At 60.1% G+C, this 20,535-nt stretch overlaps 1 protein-coding gene across 4 annotated transcripts in view; it reads right to left on the reverse strand.

Annotated features, from left to right (window-relative positions):
• Positions 1-412: 412 nt before the first annotated feature.
• TSPEAR (thrombospondin type laminin G domain and EAR repeats) overlaps positions 413-20,535 on the reverse strand; it is a 30,449-nt gene continuing 10,326 nt past the window's right edge. For 2 of the 4 annotated variants that reach the window (XM_075937324.1, XM_075937322.1), the window contains 8 exons: positions 19,100-19,256; positions 18,584-18,715; positions 17,078-17,310; positions 11,198-11,384; positions 6,007-6,236; positions 5,477-5,664; positions 4,985-5,128; positions 413-4,208 (listed from right to left, as the gene is read on the reverse strand). In XM_075937324.1, coding sequence (XP_075793439.1) covers positions 4,055-4,208; positions 4,985-5,128; positions 5,477-5,664; positions 6,007-6,236; positions 11,198-11,384; positions 17,078-17,310; positions 18,584-18,715; positions 19,100-19,256 — 1,425 coding nt within the window. In that variant the 3' untranslated portion in view covers positions 413-4,054. Of the gene's footprint in view, positions 4,209-4,984; positions 5,129-5,476; positions 5,665-6,006; positions 6,305-11,197; positions 11,385-17,077; positions 17,311-18,583; positions 18,716-19,099; positions 19,257-20,535 lie in introns of those variants that run through there. The other 2 variants (XM_075937323.1, XM_075937325.1) reach the window with 2 other exon arrangements.

Genomic DNA, 20,535 nt, shown 5'->3' on the forward strand with positions numbered 1-20,535 from the left:
CCGTACGATGGCGGCTGAGAACCCTCCGTTTGCTAGTTGTTAAGCCTAGACTGCTGCGCGGGATGTGTGCGTGCCGCACCTCCTGCCCAACCCACAGGAGGGGAAATGTGCCAGCATGACAACAGGCCCCCTGAGACCTGCAAGGGCACTTGAATTACAACTCACCCAGTGCTGCGTGTGGGTTGGGGACTGAGGGCAGCCGGCTCAGGAAAAGCAGACCCGCCGGTGCGGTGAGGGGCCGACCCGTGGGAAGGGAATCCCCAAAGGAGTCTGTTGCGCTGCGCACCGCGTGTTGGCGATCGAGGCAAGGGCTGGGTGTCACAATCGGTACCTCAGGGCTGTGCGCACAGAGACCTTTCGGAGTCAGGCCGCCGGCGTCTGGGGGCCGGGTTTGAAGTATGAATGGCGAGGGGGTTGTCTGTTTTGTGGGGCCGGGAGGAGAGATGGTCTCTCGCCTCAACCACGGTGGCCCAGACAGGCAGGCAAAGCCAACGCTGCCAGCCAGTCCACGTGGCTAAGAGAGCGGAAAGAAGAACTGGGAGGGAGAGAAGAAAAGGGTTGGAAGGAGCGTGAAGGAAAACGCCCTCTTTAATCATGGGGATTAGCCGCCCAAGGCGGTGGAACCTGGCTAGTTTGTTCGCACGGCCAGCATACCCCTTGCTGGTTTGTAACTATTGCTGCAGGACACCTAGCGGCCCCCCAGGGCCGGGGCCCCGTTGCGCCAGGCGCTGTACAAACTCATAGAAAAGACACTCCGGGCCCCAGTGCTTCCTGCCTACACGAGCAAAGAAATGCACCAAGCTAGGGACAGCGGCCTCACCCCGCACGCTCCCTTCCCTCCCCCGCTGGTGGTTAATTGGGCTGAGAACGGTTCCAGGCCGCCGCGGAATGGGAATAGCAACACCAGAACACGCTGGCACGACCCCCCGCAGCCCAGCCGAGCGGCGTGCTGACGGGCTTGCCGGAGACTGCAGCCCCCCTCCTTCTGGGTCTGCTTCCAGGGGTCCTCCTGCTAAGCTCAGCGGGCTTTGGATCCGGCACTAGGAGTCAGGCAGGGCTGGCGCTGTCCGGATCCTGGCCCTGGCGGGTTACGGCCCCAGGACAAACGGTGGCTCTGCGGAAGCGGTGCCAATTGCTGAGGGTTGCTAATTGATGAGCCCCAGTCTCCGTTCCTCACACCCTGCCAAGCTCCAGGGGAGAGGCCTGGCGTTCCCCAGCCGCCCGTCTGCCTCGGGCTGCGTGTCTGGGGCACCCTCAGCCCACAGTCCAGCCTGGCACGCTGTGCTTGGCCCCGCGCTGGCCTCTCGCCGGGCTGCCCGCACTGCCGACAGCTGCCCCACTGCGGCACAGCCAGGGCCCGGAGGCCTTTCCCCTTCATCGCTGCTCCCGGTTGCGGCAGTCGGCGGTCAGGGAGCAGCCAGCAGCCCCCATGAGGCCTGGCGCCATAGGGCCCAGCCCTGCTTGGAGTGGGCCTGCCCCAGGAACGGCAATGGGAGGGGCCGTCCGAATTCGCAGGGAGGCTGGAAAACGCCATTGGCGGCACTGCAACGGGTGGGCCACTAGGAGAGGTGGGGGAACTGGTGGGCCCTGGCACTGCCGGCGCTGCCTGCCGGGGCCGGAGTTTGGTGCCCGGGCAGTGCACGACTCCAGCCACGGCACCGTTGGGCCCGGCGCGCTCGGCCTGCTCTCAGGGCCCGCCTGAGCCCCCCGGGCCTGCTCTAGTGCCTCTGCTGGCCCTGCCCAGGCAGGCGTGGCTGGGCACGGGGGGGGGTGGGCGAGGCATTCCTGGCTCCTCCAGCGGGTCTGGGCCCGGCCCAGCCCTAGGGCGACGCAAGCAAGGCAAATGCCATGGACCCCACGCTGCTGAGGATTCACCATCCCCCATCCAGGCCTGGGGCCCCCCCGTTGGCCAAGCCTGGGCATGGTGTCGTAGGGCCAGGCACCTGCCCGTTCCTCATCCCCATCGACGCCTGCCTGGCAACGGCCGTTTCCTCCCCTTCCCCCCGCCCCCCCGCACAATCGGCCTGGTTCTGCAACAGCCGGGGGTTGCTAGGCAACTCTCCATCCTCTCTTCCCTCTTCCGGCGGGGCCAGGGGTCACCTTGGCTCCCCTCCAGCATGCGCTGGCTGCCTGGGGCCTTCTATGGCTGCCCTGGGTCTGAGCGGCTCCTACGCACGGGGCGGGCCCCTGCAAAGAGGCAGGTTGGTCCTAAGGCCCTGGCTACACTACAGGGCACAGCCATGGTGGCCCAGGACCAGCACAGCCCCTTCTAGCCATGGACTGTGGAGCCGGGCCCGGCCTAGCCCCTTCCCCCCCCCCCCACAATGGGGGCCCAGAACCCCCTTCCTACTTTTGTTCTGCTCCATTTTTTCCTAGAGAATTTGCCATCTCATCCGGGTTCCTTCATCAGCCTCTGGTTCCTGGCGCACGCGTCGCTCCAGGGGAACCCCCATCAGAGCATGGCCGGGGCTCCCCCGAAGCACCCCCCGTTGGGCTGATGTGGGTACCGGGCTTCTCCTTGCGCCATCCCACGTGGGCCCAGGCAGCGCCCCGAGGCAATGCTGGGGCTCGTCGGAGAGCAGGGGGGCGATGGGGGGCCATGGAGGAGCGGGGAAGGGCTGTTTGCTTGGGGCTGTGGCGGGGTAGCCCAGCGGCTCTGCCCCCCTCGCCCGGAGGGGCTGGGGTTTGCTCCCTGGCGCGGCAAGGCAGCAGGGCCACGGGCAGCCCGAGACAGGCCAGCGCCCCCGCTCAGAGATTGCGCCGCCAAGAACAGCTGTGAGCAAGCCCCACGGCACTTGGGGGGCCAGGCCTTGGTGCAGACTCTGGGTCCCCGCCCCCAGCCTCCGGCGGCCCCTCATGTCACCGCCAGAAGTGCCCCCTGTCGGCCCCATGGGCCTGGCTGGCTCTCCAGCGCCCCTGAAGCAGGGCCAGGCAAACCGGCCCCCGCCGGGCCCCACACCCGTTCGCTGTGGCAGGCTTAGGGTGCTTTCGAGGGGGGCTGTGTCTGAGCCCGCGGTCTGATTGGACTGCCCCCCGGCCTGCGATCCCTCCTCCGGCGAGGGGAGAAACGACTCCACCCACCTGCCCACGGGCAGGGCCGCGCCGGTCGCTATGGATCCCGCCACAGGAGCAGTGGCTGCAGTCATGGGAGGCGGCGCGACAGACATCACACGGAAACAAGACACGAGCCGCAGCTTTACCACGCAGGGCTCGCGCGACGGAGGCTGGGCTCGCCTCAGGGCCCATGTCCTCACCCGCTGGGGGCAGGGGCATAGACCTGGCTGCCTCGGTTGGCTTGAACCTTCTCCCTGCTTCATAGTGCCCAGGGCGCTCACAGAACAGCACCAGGCTGGGGGCTGCCATCTGGCTCCTCCGTAGCTGGCCCTGCCTGGTGGCCCCCTCTCCTCGGACCCCCCTTCAAACACTGGACCTCTCCCGCCAAACCCACTTTCCAAAGCACTCCCCCTTGCCTGCGGTGAGCCACAGCACCCAGGGCACAGTCCCAGGGTCCCTACACCCACTGGGCCCCTGCTGCCCGGGACCGCTTGCCCCCAGCAGGCCGGCGGGCTCACTGCAGCACACGGCCGGCCGCGGGGCAGGCCGTTCCAGGACAGCGCCCCTCTCCTCGCGGGCGGGGAGAGACAGAATCACGAGCCGGCGTCAGCAGGAACGTCCCAAGTCACGCGGCCTCGGTGGCCACTGCTTCTCCACACACCTCTTCCCCCGGCCGTGGCCCAGGATCTGCCCCCACAGGGCCAGCGGGGCTCTCCTGGGACACAGCAGCAGGCCCAGTGCCTCTGGGGGCAGGGCGCAGGGTGAAGCGGCAAAGGAGGAATAAGATGCACACGGATGAGCAGGGGAGCAGTGCCTTGGGGACCATCCAAGCTAGTTCCAGGTAGAGCAGGTGAAGGGCTGAAGAACCCTGGGGTGATTCTTGTGGCGGCTTTCGACTCCCGGCCTCCCCGAGCTGGCGTCCTCCCCTCGCCGAGGCAGAGCCGACAAGCCGCTGCTTTGCCCCGCTCCCGGCACCAGCCAGGCGTCTCCGACGGGCCCGTCAGCCGGTTTTCAGCTTCAGCACCTTGGAGAGTGGCTGCCTGGCGCTGGAGTAGAGGAGGAAGGCCCCCTGGGGGGTGCGAAACGCTTCCCAGTCCCGGCAGCCCAACGTGGGAAGGCGGTGAACTGCCACGAAGCCTTCGTAGCCTTGCCACCTGCCGCGCAGAGGACCCGCGTGACTATCCCCGGCAGGCGCTGGCCGTGCCGATGGGGCCCCTCCGCGCCAGGGTCTGCCGGAGATGCGACAGCAGAGGGACCCCAGCCAGCGCCAGTCACAGCAGCAGCTGGGCCAAACACACTAGATCAATGCACGGTCGGGTGTGTCCCACCTCTGACCGCAGCCCCGGGCTAGTGCCAAGGGATGGAAACGGGCCCCCCGGAGACCCACTGGCTCGATTCAGCAGTGCCCCTCCCAGCCCCCTTCGCAGGCTTCCTGCTCTGGATGGGCTGCGGGAAAGGAGCGGGAGGAGAGGAGACCGTTCGCATCAGGCGTGGGGTAGACGCGGACACCTCACTGCTCTGCCACCCTGCAGACCAGGCCATGGGCTACCCACCTTTTATCTCTAGCTGGTGGCTGAAGAGTCACCCAGCAGTGACCTGAGGGGTGGCCTGTGGGAAATGGATTTGGTGGCCTCAGTCCAGCCATAGTGGACAGGGTCAGGCCCACGCCAGAGGGCCCATTCAGAGGTATGGCTCTGCAGGCGGTAACGAGAGCAGGGGGAGGGGGAGGGATAAACTCCCTTGTGCATTTCCTGCTTGGTCTGCTTCACGCAGAGCAGCCGAGTTCCCGGGCAGGCGGAGCAGGCTGCAGAGAGGCAGTGACCCGTTACAGCCGACTGAGCCGTCCCTGTCGTCTGGGCTGTGGCTGCAGACGGACGGACAAGGCCTCTCCGTGAGCCTATGGCGGTAAGGGGGGCCACGGGGCCGGTACCTGTATATAACACTGTCCACGGAGAAGGTGAATCCATCAAAGGAGTTTGCCACCACCAGATAATAATCTTCTCCCACGGAGAAGAACTCCCAGTCCAGGGCGCTGGGGTATGGAGCAAGCACATAGACTGGGCTCTTAGCAGACCTTGAGGGGTAAATTGGAGCTAAATAACAGCCCAGAACCCTGAGAGCCAGGCCTGGGGGATGTAACAAACTTTATGGGGCCGCAGGAAACTTGGCCACACTCATGTTAAGTGGACATCTGGCTAACTCACATCATGCCGGACTATGGGTGTGGCTGGACTAGAGAGGTTCAACCTGTATTATGTGACTCTCTGGGTTAAATTCTCTGCCCTCTGCTACACAGGGATCATGGTCCCTTCTGGAGTGGGACAGCTCTGAGTGGCCGACTCTGGGATCACTGGAAAAGCCCTGGCATTGGGAACTCTGGGGCCACATACGGCCGTTTGTCCCCCGAAAAGCGAGTTGGTACCTGTAGGTGAGGAGATCCTGAAACTTGACAAACATCTGCGCCGGGACGTGCAGCTCGTAGATGGAGGAGTTGATGGCGTAGGAGTTGTTCGGCACTTCGGCTCCACTGCCGTAACGGTGACTGTTGGCCACAGCCAGGAAGAGTCGGTCTCCAATGCGAAAGACCTCCCAGTCGGCAGCACCGAAAGTCTAGGGCGAAATGAAAGGCTGAAGATGGGGGACTGCTCTCGATTGTAGCCTGGCGTTCTCCCAACCCAAGCAGGCAAACGGGGGCCAGGCCAAATGACAGCTGCACTCCAGTAGTTAGCAATTGCTGTTACCCGGGGAGGGTGTGTCTAGCGGTGTCCTGCATCTAGAGCTAGTCCATGTTTTCATGAATGACTCGGATGAGGGAGGGGCAAGCGGGTTTCTAAAATCCGCAGGTGACCCTGAGCTGGGAGGGGTTGCAAGCTCTTAGGGGGCGTCCCAGCCCAGTCCCTGGAACGGCTCCATGGGAAAGGGCAGGGAAAGGAGACAGCCGCCGCCGCTTACCAGGATGGACTGAAAGAGCTGGAAGGAGCCCCCGAGCCGGAGGTAGATGTGGGAGTCGATCTGGGTAGAGGTGCCGTTGAACGTGTTGGCCACCACCAGGAACGCGTAGGGGCCGGCGGTGAAAAACTCCCAGTCGTACGCTCCGGAGGTAGGGATGGTCTGGTTGGCCTCGAAAAGCCTGCGCCTGGGGTTCCACCGGTAGATGACGCTGTTGATGTTGTGATTGTCCCCTGGGGGCGACAGGAGAGGAGGAGGCAAGACAGACAGACTGCGGCCGGGGGAAGCGGCAGGACAGCGACTGGGGAAGGAGCAGACGAAATATCTGAATGGGGGGCGTGTGGGGAGCAGCTAAACTGCCCCTGGGGATTCTGCCCAGGAAGCAGACACACACATGCTGCCAGTTCAGTCCCTCTCTCGGCCAGCGGCAGCCTCATCCCAGCTAGGACAGGCATTCCTGTGCCACACACTCCCCGGCTGCCGGAATAGCTCCCGTGGCTGCCCAAGCGTGGGAGTCATTCCAGCCTGCCGCGAGGACCCAGTGTGATGGGTACTGGTGCAGGTACAAGCACTTCAACTGCTCTGGAAAATCACAACCATCCGCACATGCAGGCCCCTCACAATTATGTCGTCCATTGCAAAATCGCGTCAATTTCACCAAGGGAACGAGACGGAAATAGTTCCCGTAATCCACGGGTCCCCTCTTGGCATTTTCACACTGAAACATTTTCACCTTTTCCATTGGAAATGGCTTTTTGCGGCACATTTGTATGTTCGATTATCTGATTGATTGGTAGGCAAAATAGACGTTGATCCTTTCGATTTCAGCGAACCCAGGCCTTCATTCGACCCGCCTTGCTGCCCCACGTTTTCTTTCATGGAGAACTTTGACATGGGGAGGAGTTTCTTATGACTCGAACTGAAGCCAAATTCTGAATTCTCGACCCTCTCCATGAAATGGAATTTCTGTTCTCCGTGGATGTCATATAAGGACTCTCCCCTCCTCTGGGCTAGGACATCAGCACAGACTGTCCCTTCTCCGGGGAGCACTTCCCGGTTTCCAAATCTTTTGCTTGATTTATAGAGAGGAGACAGAAATAAATCTTTCCACTTTCTATTTGCAGCAGTGCCGTGATTCACACCTCCATGTACACCTCTATTTTTATAGACTTTAAAATCCCTCATTTTGGAGCAGTAGAAAATTTGGCTATTCTGGTTATTTACTACAGAAGCATAACGAAAGGGGGTGACATAGACAGAAATAGATCAGGGGGTTTCAAATATGGACACGGGCATCTCTCAGGCTTGAGCAGGGGAAATCAGATTTAAAATCAAGCCCAGATGCCTTTCCAATAGATACTCTAGCTCAGCCACAAGATACGGGCTGGGTGTAGAATCACAGGGTACGTCTAAACTACATGGCTCTGTCGCCGGAGCCTTACAATCTGTGACTGTATTAACAATTTCCGCCCCGCCCCCGTTAACAAGCCCTGCTCTTTGCTCTGTGCCTGTGCTGCTAACAATATGCTTCTCAGACGGACTCCGCTGGTTTCATGAAGCCGATGAAACCAAGGGCAAGTCGCTCATTTCGCTTTATCTGCAAAACCTTTGCCAAAGCTCCGAGTCTTGCTTGCCATCCTTTGGGGCTCCATTATTTGGACACATTGTGGTTTTAGACTAACATTCCCCTCTGGAAGAAGAGACAGGACTGTGCAGAACTTTTGTCTTTTGTTTCAGCAAGACCAGACTAACACGGCTACATCGCTATTACTATTCCCCTCTGGGTGGCAGCACACTGCAACTTCATTGCTAGCCTCAGTGTGTGGAAAGCGTGAAAATTTAAGGGTATGTCTACACTACAAAGTTAGTTCGAACTAACGGACGTTAGTTCGAACTAACTTTCATAGGCGCTACACTAGCGCTCCGTTAGTTCGAATTTAATTCGAACTAACGGAGCGCTTAGTTCGAACTAGGTAATCCTCATTCCATGAGGATTAAGCCTAGTTCGAACTAGTGGGAGGCTAGCCCTCCCCAGCTTGCCCTGGTGGCCACTCTGGCCAACACCAGGGAAACTCGTCTGCCCCCCTCCCGGCCCCGGACCCCTTAAAGGGGCACGGGCTGGCTACGGTGCCCGTGCCAGGTGCAAGCCTGCCAGCACCCAGCCAGCAGACCCTGCACCTGGCACGGATCGAGCCACCCACCCGATGCCCCCCAGACCTCCCCCTCTTCCTGGGACCAGGCTGGCGGCTCCCGGGAGCTTGCCCGGGACCGCAAGAGGCGGGCACCCGCCTGGGCTAGTGCAGACATCGTGGACCTCGTCCACAACCTCCGCACTAGGCACAGGAAAGTGGCCGGCTTGGGCAGGAGAGCTGCCAGCCTGGCCACCCAGGAGCAGGTGTGCAAGAGAATCAAGGGGGTCCAGTGAGACCCCCGACCCTGAGCCCTGAGCTTACAATGGCCGACCTGGGTCAGACCAAAGGTCCATCTAGCCCAGTAGCCTGTCTGCCGACAGCGGCCAACCCTAGGGACTCTGGAGGGGATGGACTGAAGACAGTGACCAAGCCATTTGTCTCGTGCCATCCCTCTCCAGCCTTCCACAAACCTTGAGCAGGGACACCACTCCTACCCCCTGGCTAATACCACTCCATGGACCCAACCTCCATGACTTGATCTCACTTCCCTTTAAACTCTGTTCTAGTTGTAGCCTTCACAGCCTCCTGCAGCAAGGAGTTCCACAGGTTGACTCTTTGCTTTGTGAAGAACAACTTTCTGTTACTACTTTGAAGCCTGCTATGCATTCTTTTCCTTTGGTGTCCTCTAGTCCTTCTTTATGGGAACTAATGAAGAACTTTTCTGTATGCACCATCTCCACCCAACTCCTGCTTTTAGAGACCTCTATCCTGTCCCCCCTCTGTCTCCTCTTTTCTAAGCTGAAAAGTCCCAGTCTCTTTAGCCTCTCTTCATATGGGACCTGTTCCCAACCCCTGATCATTTTAGTTGCCCTCCCCTCTCCCAGCCTCTCTCTTCCCCTCTCCCACCTCCTTTTCCCAGTCTTCCCCAGTTTTGTTCACTAAAGAGAGATTCTATTTTGGAAGACACGTTATCTTTATTTTGTACATCAGGAAGGGGGGCTAGGGAGGGGTAAGTGGAAGGAGGTGAGGGAGGAATGGGGCACGAGCCCCCGATGGGGAGGACTGGGCTGGCTCTGCGGGCTTCTGGGGGTGGAAGCTCTTCTGCAGTCCCCCAATTGCCCCCTCTCCCCAGATGGCAGCCTGCGGCAAGTGCAGCCGGGCTGATGGCCGAGTGCTGTGATGTGCCCAGTGTGGGCACTCCGGGCACTCCAAGCCAGGACTGCTTTGCAAGCGGGGCACCCCTGAGAACTGTCTTTCTGGGGTGGGGGTCGGGACCCTTTAAGCACAGCCCTCGGCTAGTCTGAGACAGCAGCTCCACGCTCTAAGTCCTCCTCTGCTGCCCTGCCGGCACTGCTTCCGGCCAGCCTTAAGCCCTGTTCAGGGTCCACTTAATGTGGACATGCTAGTTCGAATTAGCAAAACGCTAATTCGAACTAGTTTTTAGGTCTAGATGCGTTAGTTCGAATTAGCTTAGTTCAAATTAACTAATTCGAACTAAGTTAGTTCGAATTAGTGCTGTAGTGTAGACTAGGGGTACATCTACACTGCCAGGTTTTTGCCCAAAAACCTGTGGAGTGTCCACACCTCAAATGCACTTTTCTGCAAGGAAATCCAGAGTAAAACGGCAGAAGGGGGGGCTTTTCCCGCCATAGGCAAACCTCCTTCTATGAGGCATAAGCCCCTTTTGCACAAGAGTTCTTGCACAAAAAGGCAAGTGTGGATGCTCCAGAGGGGTTTCTTGCGCAAGAAACCCCTATGGAAAAAAGCACAGGTGTTCTGATGGCTTTTCGGTGAATGGCCAACAGAGCTTTCTTGCGCAAGAGCATCCATGCCGTGTGGACACTCTCTTGCACAAAAGTGCATCGCTTTTGCCGCGTGCTTTGAGGTGGGACACGCTGTTGCGCACGACGTTCTGGCGCAAAATCGCTTGCGCAAAAGGCTTCTTGCGCAAGAAGCATGTCGCACAGACGTAGCCTGGCAGATTTATCAGGGCATAAGCTTTTGTGGGTAAAACCCACTTCATCAGATGAAGAGGAGTGGAAGTTACAAGGGCAGGAGTGAGTATATATAAATATATATCTTGAAAATACAACAAACAAAATACTTAGATGGTGTCATGAGCTTTTGTGCACACAGCTCACTTCTGCAGATGGCCAGAGTATTACAAGTCCAGTTCCAAAATAAATATGGGATGGGGGAGGGGGAGGAAGAAGGAAGGGAAAAGTAGTGAATGGGAGTGTTCATGTTACATGAAGCTGATAGAGAAGGTGCAAGTGGTTCCCAAGTGCCCATTAGTTGGTTGGTTAAGTCATTAGGATGAGGAAGGTCGGGTGCTAGCCAGGTCGTGTTTTTATTTGTACCTTTGTGATGGGTCCCAAATGTACAAGCCAAATACACAGGGAAGTGTTGGAACTTAACTTCATTTTCAAGTTTGGACCCATCACAGGCCCAGGAGTGGTCGCTCCGACGCCCCTTGCCCTGCTGCCAGCTCTAGGTTCTCCGCAGGCAACTGCTGTCTTGCTCCCTCCAGCCTGGGGCTCTCTCTCGCCTACCCGGCGCCACTTAGGGGTCCTGCAGGCCGTGCCCGGCGGCCAGACGTAGGGCATGGAAGTGTGACCTAGTGGCTACTGCGCTCGGAAGCCTGGCTTCTATTCCTGGCCCTGCCAAGACCAGGCAAGTGGCAGCACCGCTCCGTGCCTCAGTTTCCCCACCCGTAAAACGGGGAGAATAATACCGACTTCGAGCACGTTGAGCGCTGCTGCTGGAGGGTGCTGCGGAAGGCCTAGCGAGCGCCTACCGGAGATGCAGACGTATAGAGGAAAGCTATTTGCAGAGAAGATTTTAACCCATTAGGAAAGCAAGCGTGCTTGTCCTGTCTCTTTCAAACCTTTCGGCTGACTCCAGAGCTGGGGCCAGGATCCCAGCCCATGCGGTGGTGCACGCGCATAACGGGGAGGAGCCCCACTGGGAGGCGGTAGAGGAGGAACAACGGGGTGTCCCGGAATGAGTCCCCCTCCCCCGCTGGCCCGTCAGCTGACCGAGCGAGACGAAGGGTTGGGTACCTTCTCTGTGGTTGGCAACAGCCAGGAAAGCCTCGCCCTCCAGCTCGAAGGCCTCCCAGTCCCTGGCGCCGTGCGTGGCGATCCGCTGGTACGGGAGGAACGTCTCCGTCCGGCGGCTCCACTTGTAAATGACGGAGAACTCCTGGCCCCGGTCGTTCCGCTCAAAATTAGCCACTGCGAGGAAGATCTGAAAAATCCCAGTTGCGTTTCTGCCCCTCCAGGGAAGGGCCCTGCACGGGGAGGGGGGGGAAGAGGCATGTTTTGGGGGTGAGCACTGCCCAGGGGGTCACGGCAGGGCTAAACTGCACCCCCTGCTGGCCACGTCGGGCAGCTCTCCTCCCCGCCCGTCCGGGAGACAGAGGGAGGGAAGCGGGGAGAGCCACGGAGGGAGCAGAGCGGACGGGGCATTCGGCGAGCTGGACCAGGCGAGCGTTTGGGCCCTTGTAAAGCCTCGACTTAGGCTGCTTTGTGCCTGGCGGGGCACCTGCGGGAGGCAGCCGGAGTCGACCTGGCCTCCGTCTGCCCGCCTTGCCTTTTCCTTCCCGGCCCGGCAGCCCAGGGCTCAGACGGGCTCTTGCCAATCTTGTCGTCAATGTCCACCGGGCCCACGGGGAGCAGGGACGTGACCTCTCTTGGTTAACAGCTACCCCCAGCTCTGACGGGCGCCCCAAATTCCTTGCGAGGTGAGGCTGCTCGGCAGAGCACCACCGGGTAGCCAACGAGCCCCCTCCCGATCAAGCCTTGGTCCCCTACGGTTCTGAAAAGCAGCGTTTGCAGATTGTCCCCGCCTGGGTCCCCCCGTCTGGCCTCAGGCTTCGGGCACGAGCTCAGACAAGCAGCCGTTCCTTGTGGTGCTCCCCTCAGCAGTTACTGGCACCAAGCCGCCGGGGCTGGCTTCACAATACCATGGAACAAACGCTGGGTGCAGCTACCGGCACCCCAGCCCGGCTAGGACGGCAGCTTTCCACACAGTCCTGCGCCACTCGACCGGCGCTACGGGAGTCGGGACAGGAACGGCCCTGCTGCAATACTTCGCACAACAGGGCCCCGCCTGGTTAGCCCCACGGTGCGAATGTTTATTCATATGAACAAGCCAGCTATGGGGGGACTCACCCCCAGGCGCGTCCCTGATCTGAGAGCTACCCACGGGGGTAGCCCAGCTGTACGCCGTCTCGCGCCTAGCTTTGCTATCTAAGCACTCAGAAAAGGTATTCTCTTCCCGGTGTTCGCCAGTGGCTCAGTTTTCTACTCTCTTTGTGTGTGTGTGTGTGTGTGGGGGGGGGGGGGCTTGACTTGTGGATTGGGGGTCCTGCCAAGGGTCGGAAATCAATTTTACTTTTCTGGATGGGGGGCTTGATGCTGGGTTTTGGAATCGAAGGGGGTACGCATCACAGCACAGAGCTTAGGAAAGATCCGTCTCTCCCTTGGGAACAGGACTTTGTGACAGCTACAAACACAGATTTAATACACTTAAAAAACAAATGGTCCGGTAGCACTTTAAAGACCAACAAAACATGTTGATGGTCTCATGAGCTTTCGTGGGCACAGCCCACTTCTGCAGATGACCAGAGTGGGCTGATGACGTGCAGATGAAGAAGTGGGCTGTGCCCACGAAAGCTCATGATTCCATCCACGTTTTGAGAGTCTATAAAGTGCTACCCAAACATGTAGCTGGCAGCGTGAGTGTGACGTAGTGGGGGTACTTGCTGGGCTGTGGTGACCCCTGCTGTCTGGAGCAAGACCCAGCAGGGAAAACCTCACTATGCAAAGGTAGTGCCAAACTTGTTGAACCAGTGGCCAGACACCCCCCATGGAGAGGAACAAAGGAAGGTGGATGCTGCCCTGGCTGGGGGGCAGGGCTGGAAGGGAATTTAGTTAGTTACTGTGGGAGAGCATGGAGGAGAGCCTAGGAGAAGGGGCTGGAGTTTAGGGGCCCAGTCTCCCCCATCTCAAGGGGGCCTGAGGCATCCTAGCCCAGCTCTGTGACCAGACTACATCTGTGCTGGGCTGTATCCTGGAGAGGCAATAAACTTCCTCTGTTCCACCGGCTGGTGAAGTCTGTTTGTGCCATTTCGGGGTGCAGGAGACGGGGAACCCCCAACGCGCCGTCACACTGGTGTCAGGGGTGGGATGCACTGCACCCCGTGGATGAAGCTCCCAGCGGCAAGCGACAAGGCGCAGTAGAAGCAAGAGCCCTGGAGCCAGGCGTGCTGGAGACAGAGCGAAGCGGTTCCTGGGAATCGTGGGGCGCTGCAGCACTAGACTGGTGAGTCTGCACCAAGGGGACCAGCGGGCAGATGGCCTACGCCCGACTCTTGAAGGCAGAGCTGGTGGGGCTGTGCAGAGAGAGGGGCTTGCCTGTGCGAAAAGCAACCAAGGCCCAGCTGATTGCCCAGCTGGAAGATAATGACCAGCCACAGGGCCAGGATCTTGTCCCCAGGGGAAGCAGCCAGACCCCCCCTGAGAGTGTGTCAGGCTCAGAGAGGGGGAGGAGCGCTGGAACCCAACGGAGAGATGAGACAGCGTCTCCCGGGAGGCCTGCAAGCCGTAGCCCATCTAGGGCAGGGGCCAGCCCAGCGGAGCTGCGGCGGCTGGAGATCCAGCTGCGGATCAGGGAATTGGAAGTAGAGGACCGAGAGAAGGACCGCCAGGACCGAGAGAGGGAGCGTCAAGATCGAGAGAAGGAGCGCCAAGATCGAGAGAGGCAGCGGCAGCATGAGCTGGCCATGGCAGAGCGGAGAACCGGCGGGGCACCGGCTGCGCCAAGTGCGGATGGGCCCCAGGGTCCCAGGACTGCCAGACGCTTGGAGAGGCTCGTGGTGGCCCAACTGAAGGACATGGGTGACATAGACGGGTTCCTCAGTGCCTTTGAGAGGGCCTGTGGACTGCAACGGGTCCCCCCAGCTGACTGGCTGCAGGAGCTCATCCCCGCACTGAACCAGGAGGCGGCCGGAGTGCTCAGTCAGCTGGAGGACCTACAGCCAGGGGATTACAACCGAGTCAAGGAGGCCCTGCTGCACAAGTTCGGGCTGACCCCCGAGATGTACAGGAAGAAGTTCCGGGGGGTACAGAAAGGGCCACGGGAGACCTATGTGGACCTGGCCTCCCGCCTGGCGCAATACTGCCGCAAGTGGGTGTCTGGAGTCGGAGCCCAGACCGCAGAGGAGCTGCTCAAGCTGGTCATGATGGAGCAGTTCTATGAAGCGTGCCCACCCAAACTGAGGCTGTGGCTCAAGGACCGGAGACCAGAGAACCCCCAGGAGGCCGGGAGACTGGCGGATGAGTTCACGGAGAGCCGGTCCGGGTGTGAACGGGAGTCCCGGAGAGAGAGGGAACCGCGCAGAGACCGGATCTCGGCTGAGCGACGGAGGGAGTCAACTACGGGGCGAGACCAAGGAACAGGTCGTCTGCACCCCAGAGAACCAGCCAGGGCCTGGACAGAGACAGCCCAAAGCCTAACTTGCCATCGCTGTGGGCAAAAAGGCCACAAGAGGGCTCAGTGCACCAGGTCCCAGGACCGGGGACTTTCCAGGGTTAACTGGCTGGGGCGGGAGGAAGGGCAGGCTGCCCCAGAGGCAGGGGCTGGCAGGCAAACCTCAGCTCAGAGAGAGGGGAAGGATGCTCAGTGCACCTCCCCTGGGAGGTCTGATTCTCAGGAGGCGGATTTCTCCGTGTACCGGGTGGGGGCAGGACGGCCCCTGCGGAGCGAGTGCCTCATACCCCTGCAGGTGGATGGTAGGAAGGTGACGGGCTTCTGGGACACGGGGGCGGAGGTGACTCTGGCCCGATCCGACATAGTGGCCCCAGAGCGGATACTACCCCACGCGCAGCTGACCCTGAAGGGCATAGACGGGTCCCCATTTAAGGTGCCTGTAGCCAGGGTGCATCTGAAATGGGGGGCCAAGGAGGACCTCAAGGAAGTGGGGGCGCACCCGCACTTGCCCACCGAGGTGCTGATGGGGAATGACCTAGAGGAGTGGCCCCATGAATCCCAGCGGGCTCTAGTCACTACCCGGAGCCAGAGCCAGCGGGGGGCTGACAACCTGGGTCCAGGGAAGGACTCCGGGCAGCGTCCTCAGGGTCCCATCCCAGTGGACACGGGGTCCAGCCAGGCTGGGACTCCGGACCTAGGCAGAGGTGGGGGACAGGTCCCGATCCCTGCCTCAGCAGCTGAATTCCAGGCTGAGGTGCAGGCAGACCCCTCCTTGCAGAGGCTGAGGGACCAGGCTGGCCTCCATGCAGCTCAGCCCCGGGGGAGAGGTGGCCAGGAGAGATTCCTGCGGGAGCGTGGGCTCCTGTTCCGTGAGTGGCTCCCCCCCAGGAAGGCGAGGGCATGGGGGGTCCAGCGGCAGCTGGTCATCCCCCGAAAGTATCGCCTCAAGCTGCTGTATTTGGCCCACGATGTCCCCGTTGGGGGCCACCGGGGGATCCGGAGCACCCGGCTGAAGCTGCTCCAGCACTTCTATTGGCCGGGAATCTTTACAGCCGTGCAGCGGTACTGCCGGTCCTGTGACTCCTGCCAGAGGGGCGGGAAGGCCCAAGACAGGAGGAAAGCGGCTTGGGGGTCTCTACCCCAGATAGACCCTCTGGGCTTGCTGAGAGAGTTATGGGAGGGGAAGACCTCCCTGGATGGAGCTTCGGGGGTGGAAGCCGCCCTGGCTGTCCAGAGAAGGCTCACTGGGCTCATGGCCCCGGCCCGAGAGACCCTGGCCAGAGATCAAGGCCAGCGGAAGGGTGGGTGTGACCCCCGAGGACAGGCCTGCGCCAGTCGCCCTGGAGCGGGGCGGCGAGTGGACAGAGGGAAGCCAGCTCATGTGGGGCCTCGCCACGGCCGGCCCGAGTTAAGGGGAGCACCCATGTCCCCAGGGCGGGTTCCCACGCAGAGGACCCGAACTTCCCTAGGTCACGAGCGGAGTGACCCTGCTCAGTTCGCTCTCGGAGGGGGGAGAACTGTGACGTAGTGGGGGTACTTGCTGGGCTGTGGTGACCCCTGCTGTCTGGAGCAAGACCCAGCAGGGAAAACCTCACTATGCAAAGGTAATGCCAAACTTGTTGAACCAGTGGCCAGACACCCCCCATGGAGAGGAACAAAGGAAGGTGGATGCTGCCCTGACTGGGGGGCAGGGCTGGAAGGGAATTTAGTTAGTTACTGTGGGAGAGCATGGAGGAGAGCCTAGGAGAAGGGGCTGGAGTTTAGGGGCCCTGTCTCCCCCATCTAAAGGGGGCCTGAGGCATCCTAGCCCAGCTCTGTGACCAGACTACATCTGTGCTGTGCTGTATCCTGGAGAGGCAATAAACTTCCTCTATTCCACCGGCTGGTGCAGTCTGTTTGTGCCATTTCGGGGTGCAGGAGACGGGGAACCCCCAACGCGCCGTCACAGTGAGCGAAACCCAGCAACAACTGAGCAGAGAGCAGACAGAATCCACCGGAAATCAGCGGCAAACAACGGTTTTAGAGACACTGAGAAGAAAGTCGTGGGGCTGGAGACTTCGGATACGTCGCCGGCGGGCTGCGGAGAACAGCAATTCAAGGGCAGAGGGATGAGCTTTGGACGCTGGGGAGAGACCAGCGAGGATCTGTTCCCTATGGAGCGTGAGTCGAATACAATTTGCTTGTACAATAGCAAAGCCCCAAAAAGCACCATTCCCTTTGCAATGGTCTATGTACCGTAGCAGCTTAGCCGCAGGCTTGGGGACAGCCCCATTACATGAGCATCACGCTGTTGAAGTCAACGGAGCTTCCCCAGGCTACCCCAGCGACAGTTCTGAGCCTGAAACCGGTCCCCTGCCAAGACTCAGATTTGGGCCAGCCCATGTCAGAAGCCATCTAGCGCTTGCGACCTGACACAGCCCCCCAAAGAACCCCCGACGTGGAATTACCTTGTTGCCGATGGTGAAATAGCACCAGGATTGAGCTTGGGAGGTGAGGATGTTTTGGTAAGACAGGAATTTTCCATTTGTCCATTTGTAGACAGCTGACCCCGGGGGCGAGTGCCGATTGGCTGTGGCCGCAAAAAGCCCCACCTTTGGAATGACGAAGATCTCAACGCCCAACGTTTCCGAGTTGGTCATCAAGTTCTGGTATTCTTCCACGTAGTCCAGCCTCTCTCGGGCTAGAAATCATCAAAAGGCAGGAAAATGACTCATCGATGCCTCCCGAATTCAACGGTCTTCCAAAATACAATGGGAGGGTACAGCTTTGATGGCCCTGCGTTGCCCAATAAAACGCCCTGTGCCCACGGGCTTAACAATCCACGGGAAAGTGGTTTCTACCAGCACGGTCTAGCCTCAGGTGTGGGGACATGACAAGCGATGGCCACAGACTGTGAACAGCATGGAACAGGGTGTCATAGTGCGAGTGTTGCCCTCTTTTGTAGTCATGTGTTCACTCTGTTGTTACATGTACTCTTTGCTGTACTGTGCTGGGTGGGTGGGTGTGCCTCAGTTTCCCCCAGCCCCTGCAGCACTCTTTGCATGAGGAGGAAGAGGCTGGGCGTGACTCACTGCAGGTGTGTATTGGGCCCAGACACCTGAGATAACAACTCCTGCCGGGGCAGGGAGACAAAGGAGAGGCGGGGCTGACATCAGGCTGGGGGGGTAGGGAGAACAGTCAGTCTCCTCTGTGCTCAGACGAGAGAAGGATCTTAGAGCAGAAGAGGGGGGGAGAAGGCTGCCTGCTCTTGGTCCCTGTGTTACCATCGATCTTACGCTGCACTGTGTCCCTGTGAACCAATAAACCTCCTCGGCCTGTGCCTCGCGCAATCAACTCGCTCCCAAGGCCTCTGCAGGTCTAGAAAGGGGGAGCAAATTCTAGGACTGACAGGTGTCCAGTTTTCACCCGGACAGGCCGTTATTTGTGGCCCGTGTCCAAACCCCCCCCCACCCCCAAAAAAAACAAAAAAAGCACAGAAAATACCGGAGACATGTCAAATGTCCAGTATTTTCTGTTTCTCTCGGACGGAAGGCCGGTGGGGACATTCTTCCCCCGGGGGGAGCAAGGAGATTTTTAAAGGCACAGTGCCTTTTTTTTTTTTTTTTTTTTGCGCTTAACCTAATTTTTTCTTGCCATGTTTGGGATTTTTGGTGAAAGTATCTGGCAACATCCCAGCCACCATTTTCTCATGGGTAGAGGAGCGATGAAGCTCCTCCTACTCTTAGAGGGCCCCGCCCCACCCAGCGGTTTGTTGCCTCAGAGACAACAGACCAACGTACTGAATTCAGTTCAACGTTGAGCGTAATTCCAGAAGAGGCGTCAGGCCTGCCCTCCCCGCCCCCTCCACTCCCCAGAGGGGACAACTGAGTCCCAGCCTGACGGAGCTGCAGTCTCGCCCCTCGGAGCGACTGTGATCGGTCGCGGCAGCGTGGCCTGGCCGTCATGGCCCTCACCTTCCAGCACGGCGACCCAGGCGCGCCCGTCACAGAGGTAGAGGCCTTTCGGCGAAGCATTAAACCACAGCCGGGCCTTTTCCGTCTCTACGCAGGGCGGGCGGGGTCCCAGCGTCACCTGCACGTCAGCCCCTGGACACAACACAAAAGCGAGCGTGTCCCGTCGCCGTCCTCGGGACAGAGAAAGACGAAAGGGGGCATTAAAAACGGTGCCCCCGCACACTGTCCTGCCCGGGGTGGCATCAGATCCTGGCAACAAGGCGCAAACCTGCCTTCAGAAGGGGAGAAACCCGCCATTTGTAACCCTCATCTCTCCCCAGCCCTCTGACCAACAGGCCACACGCGGCCCCGAAAGACACGCCCTGAAGTCATCCGGGCTTCTCAACCTGCTCCAGCTTTGACACAAGGTTCTCCCTCCACCGTGCGCTCGGCCGCAGGCGCCAGGCGGGTGCAAAGCAGCGAGATCGGCTCTATATTCTGCCAGCGCCCGCGAGCGGCCGGCCGCGTGTCACTGACCGTAGGGGTGGTCCAGCCCCTCGGAGCTCGCCGGCGTCGGGGGGCGCTCCTGCAGCGCGGGGGGGATGGAGAGCACGGCGAGCTGCAAGTTCACGCTAGCGCACACCTGGGAGGTCGCATCGGCGCCTGGCAGCAGCACGAGCTGCCTTAGCAAGCCCTGAAAAGAAAGGGGGGAATGAGGTCGCTCAGATCCACCCCCACTGCCGGGATGGTTTCACCCTCTACCGGCTTACGCACTGGTGAGCTTTTAACGAGCGGCCTCAGTGACTTTTGCAGCCTGAGGCAAACTCACTGCACTCAACGCGCCACCCTGAGGCCGGACTTTCCAAAAGCATTGAGGGCTCTGGCGGCGAGCGCAGCCACTTTGCCACGCCCACATCAGAGGGCTAACACCCCCAGCCAGGGGCACGGCTCCGTGCAGGGGCCACATTCCCCCAGCTCTGGGGAGGAGCACTTTGCTCAGAGGCTCGCAGGCAGCTGGGGACGCCCAGGGATCGCCTGGTCAAAGCTGCAGCTGGTGGCCTGGAATGGGGGGTAGTTCCCCCGAGGCACGGAGCCCTCTTCTGTGGGCATCAGGCTGGGCACAACCCCCACCGCCACCCCAGGGAGTGGCCACTAGAGTAGTCAACTACCCGATCAGCTTAAACCAAGTCAACTACTCGCTTCCCCCCCCCTTGCTGCCTCTGAATCAGAGGCAGCAAGGGGGGGGGGGATGAGGAACAGAAGCTGGTGCTTAAAAGCCGGCTCCCCCCAGCACCGTGCCACCTGCCTGCCCCATGCTGCTGCCTCTATCAGCACGCCCGGCTCCTACTACATTGAAGCTGCAGAGCCGCAGCGGGGGTGGCATGAGCCGGGACTGAGCGCCTTCCCTAATCAACCAATTGTGTCATCGATTGGATCAACGACACGATTAGTCGGTGACCCGCCTCTGAACATCGTCCCCCGAAGCGCATTGTTTGAGCACAGCAGCAGCTGGGCCCAACACCCCCCCACCGGGCTGGGGCAGCTGCTGCCGGTTCTACGGCCGGAGATTTTCCTCCTCTGGCCTTGCTACTCATCCGAGCAAGGAAACGGTCTTTAGAAAGCAAGAGCACGCTTACCCTCCTGTGGGCATTTACCAGCTGAGGCTCTGACAGGCTGGGGACTGGCTCCAGCCACTCACACTGACCAAACCCACACACCAGGCCAACTGGGGTGACCCTGCATGGCCCCATTCACATCGACCAGCTGGGAGCGTGGCCCGGGATTCCGGATTTGTCTATTTCGTTACCACGCAACAACCATCCCGCGGACCTAAAAGACAAAACCCGCCTGGGCCAAAACAGAAGCCACCTCCTGCACTTGGATGAGTCTGTGAGTCCGATTCTGCGCATCGGGGATTTCACTCCAAATCAATACAGCTACACCCTTCGCCTGTTAAACCACATAGGAAAAAC

Source organism: Pelodiscus sinensis, chromosome 10 (assembly GCF_049634645.1).
Source record: "Pelodiscus sinensis isolate JC-2024 chromosome 10, ASM4963464v1, whole genome shotgun sequence".
NCBI classification, from domain to species: Eukaryota; Metazoa; Chordata; order Testudines; family Trionychidae; genus Pelodiscus; species Pelodiscus sinensis.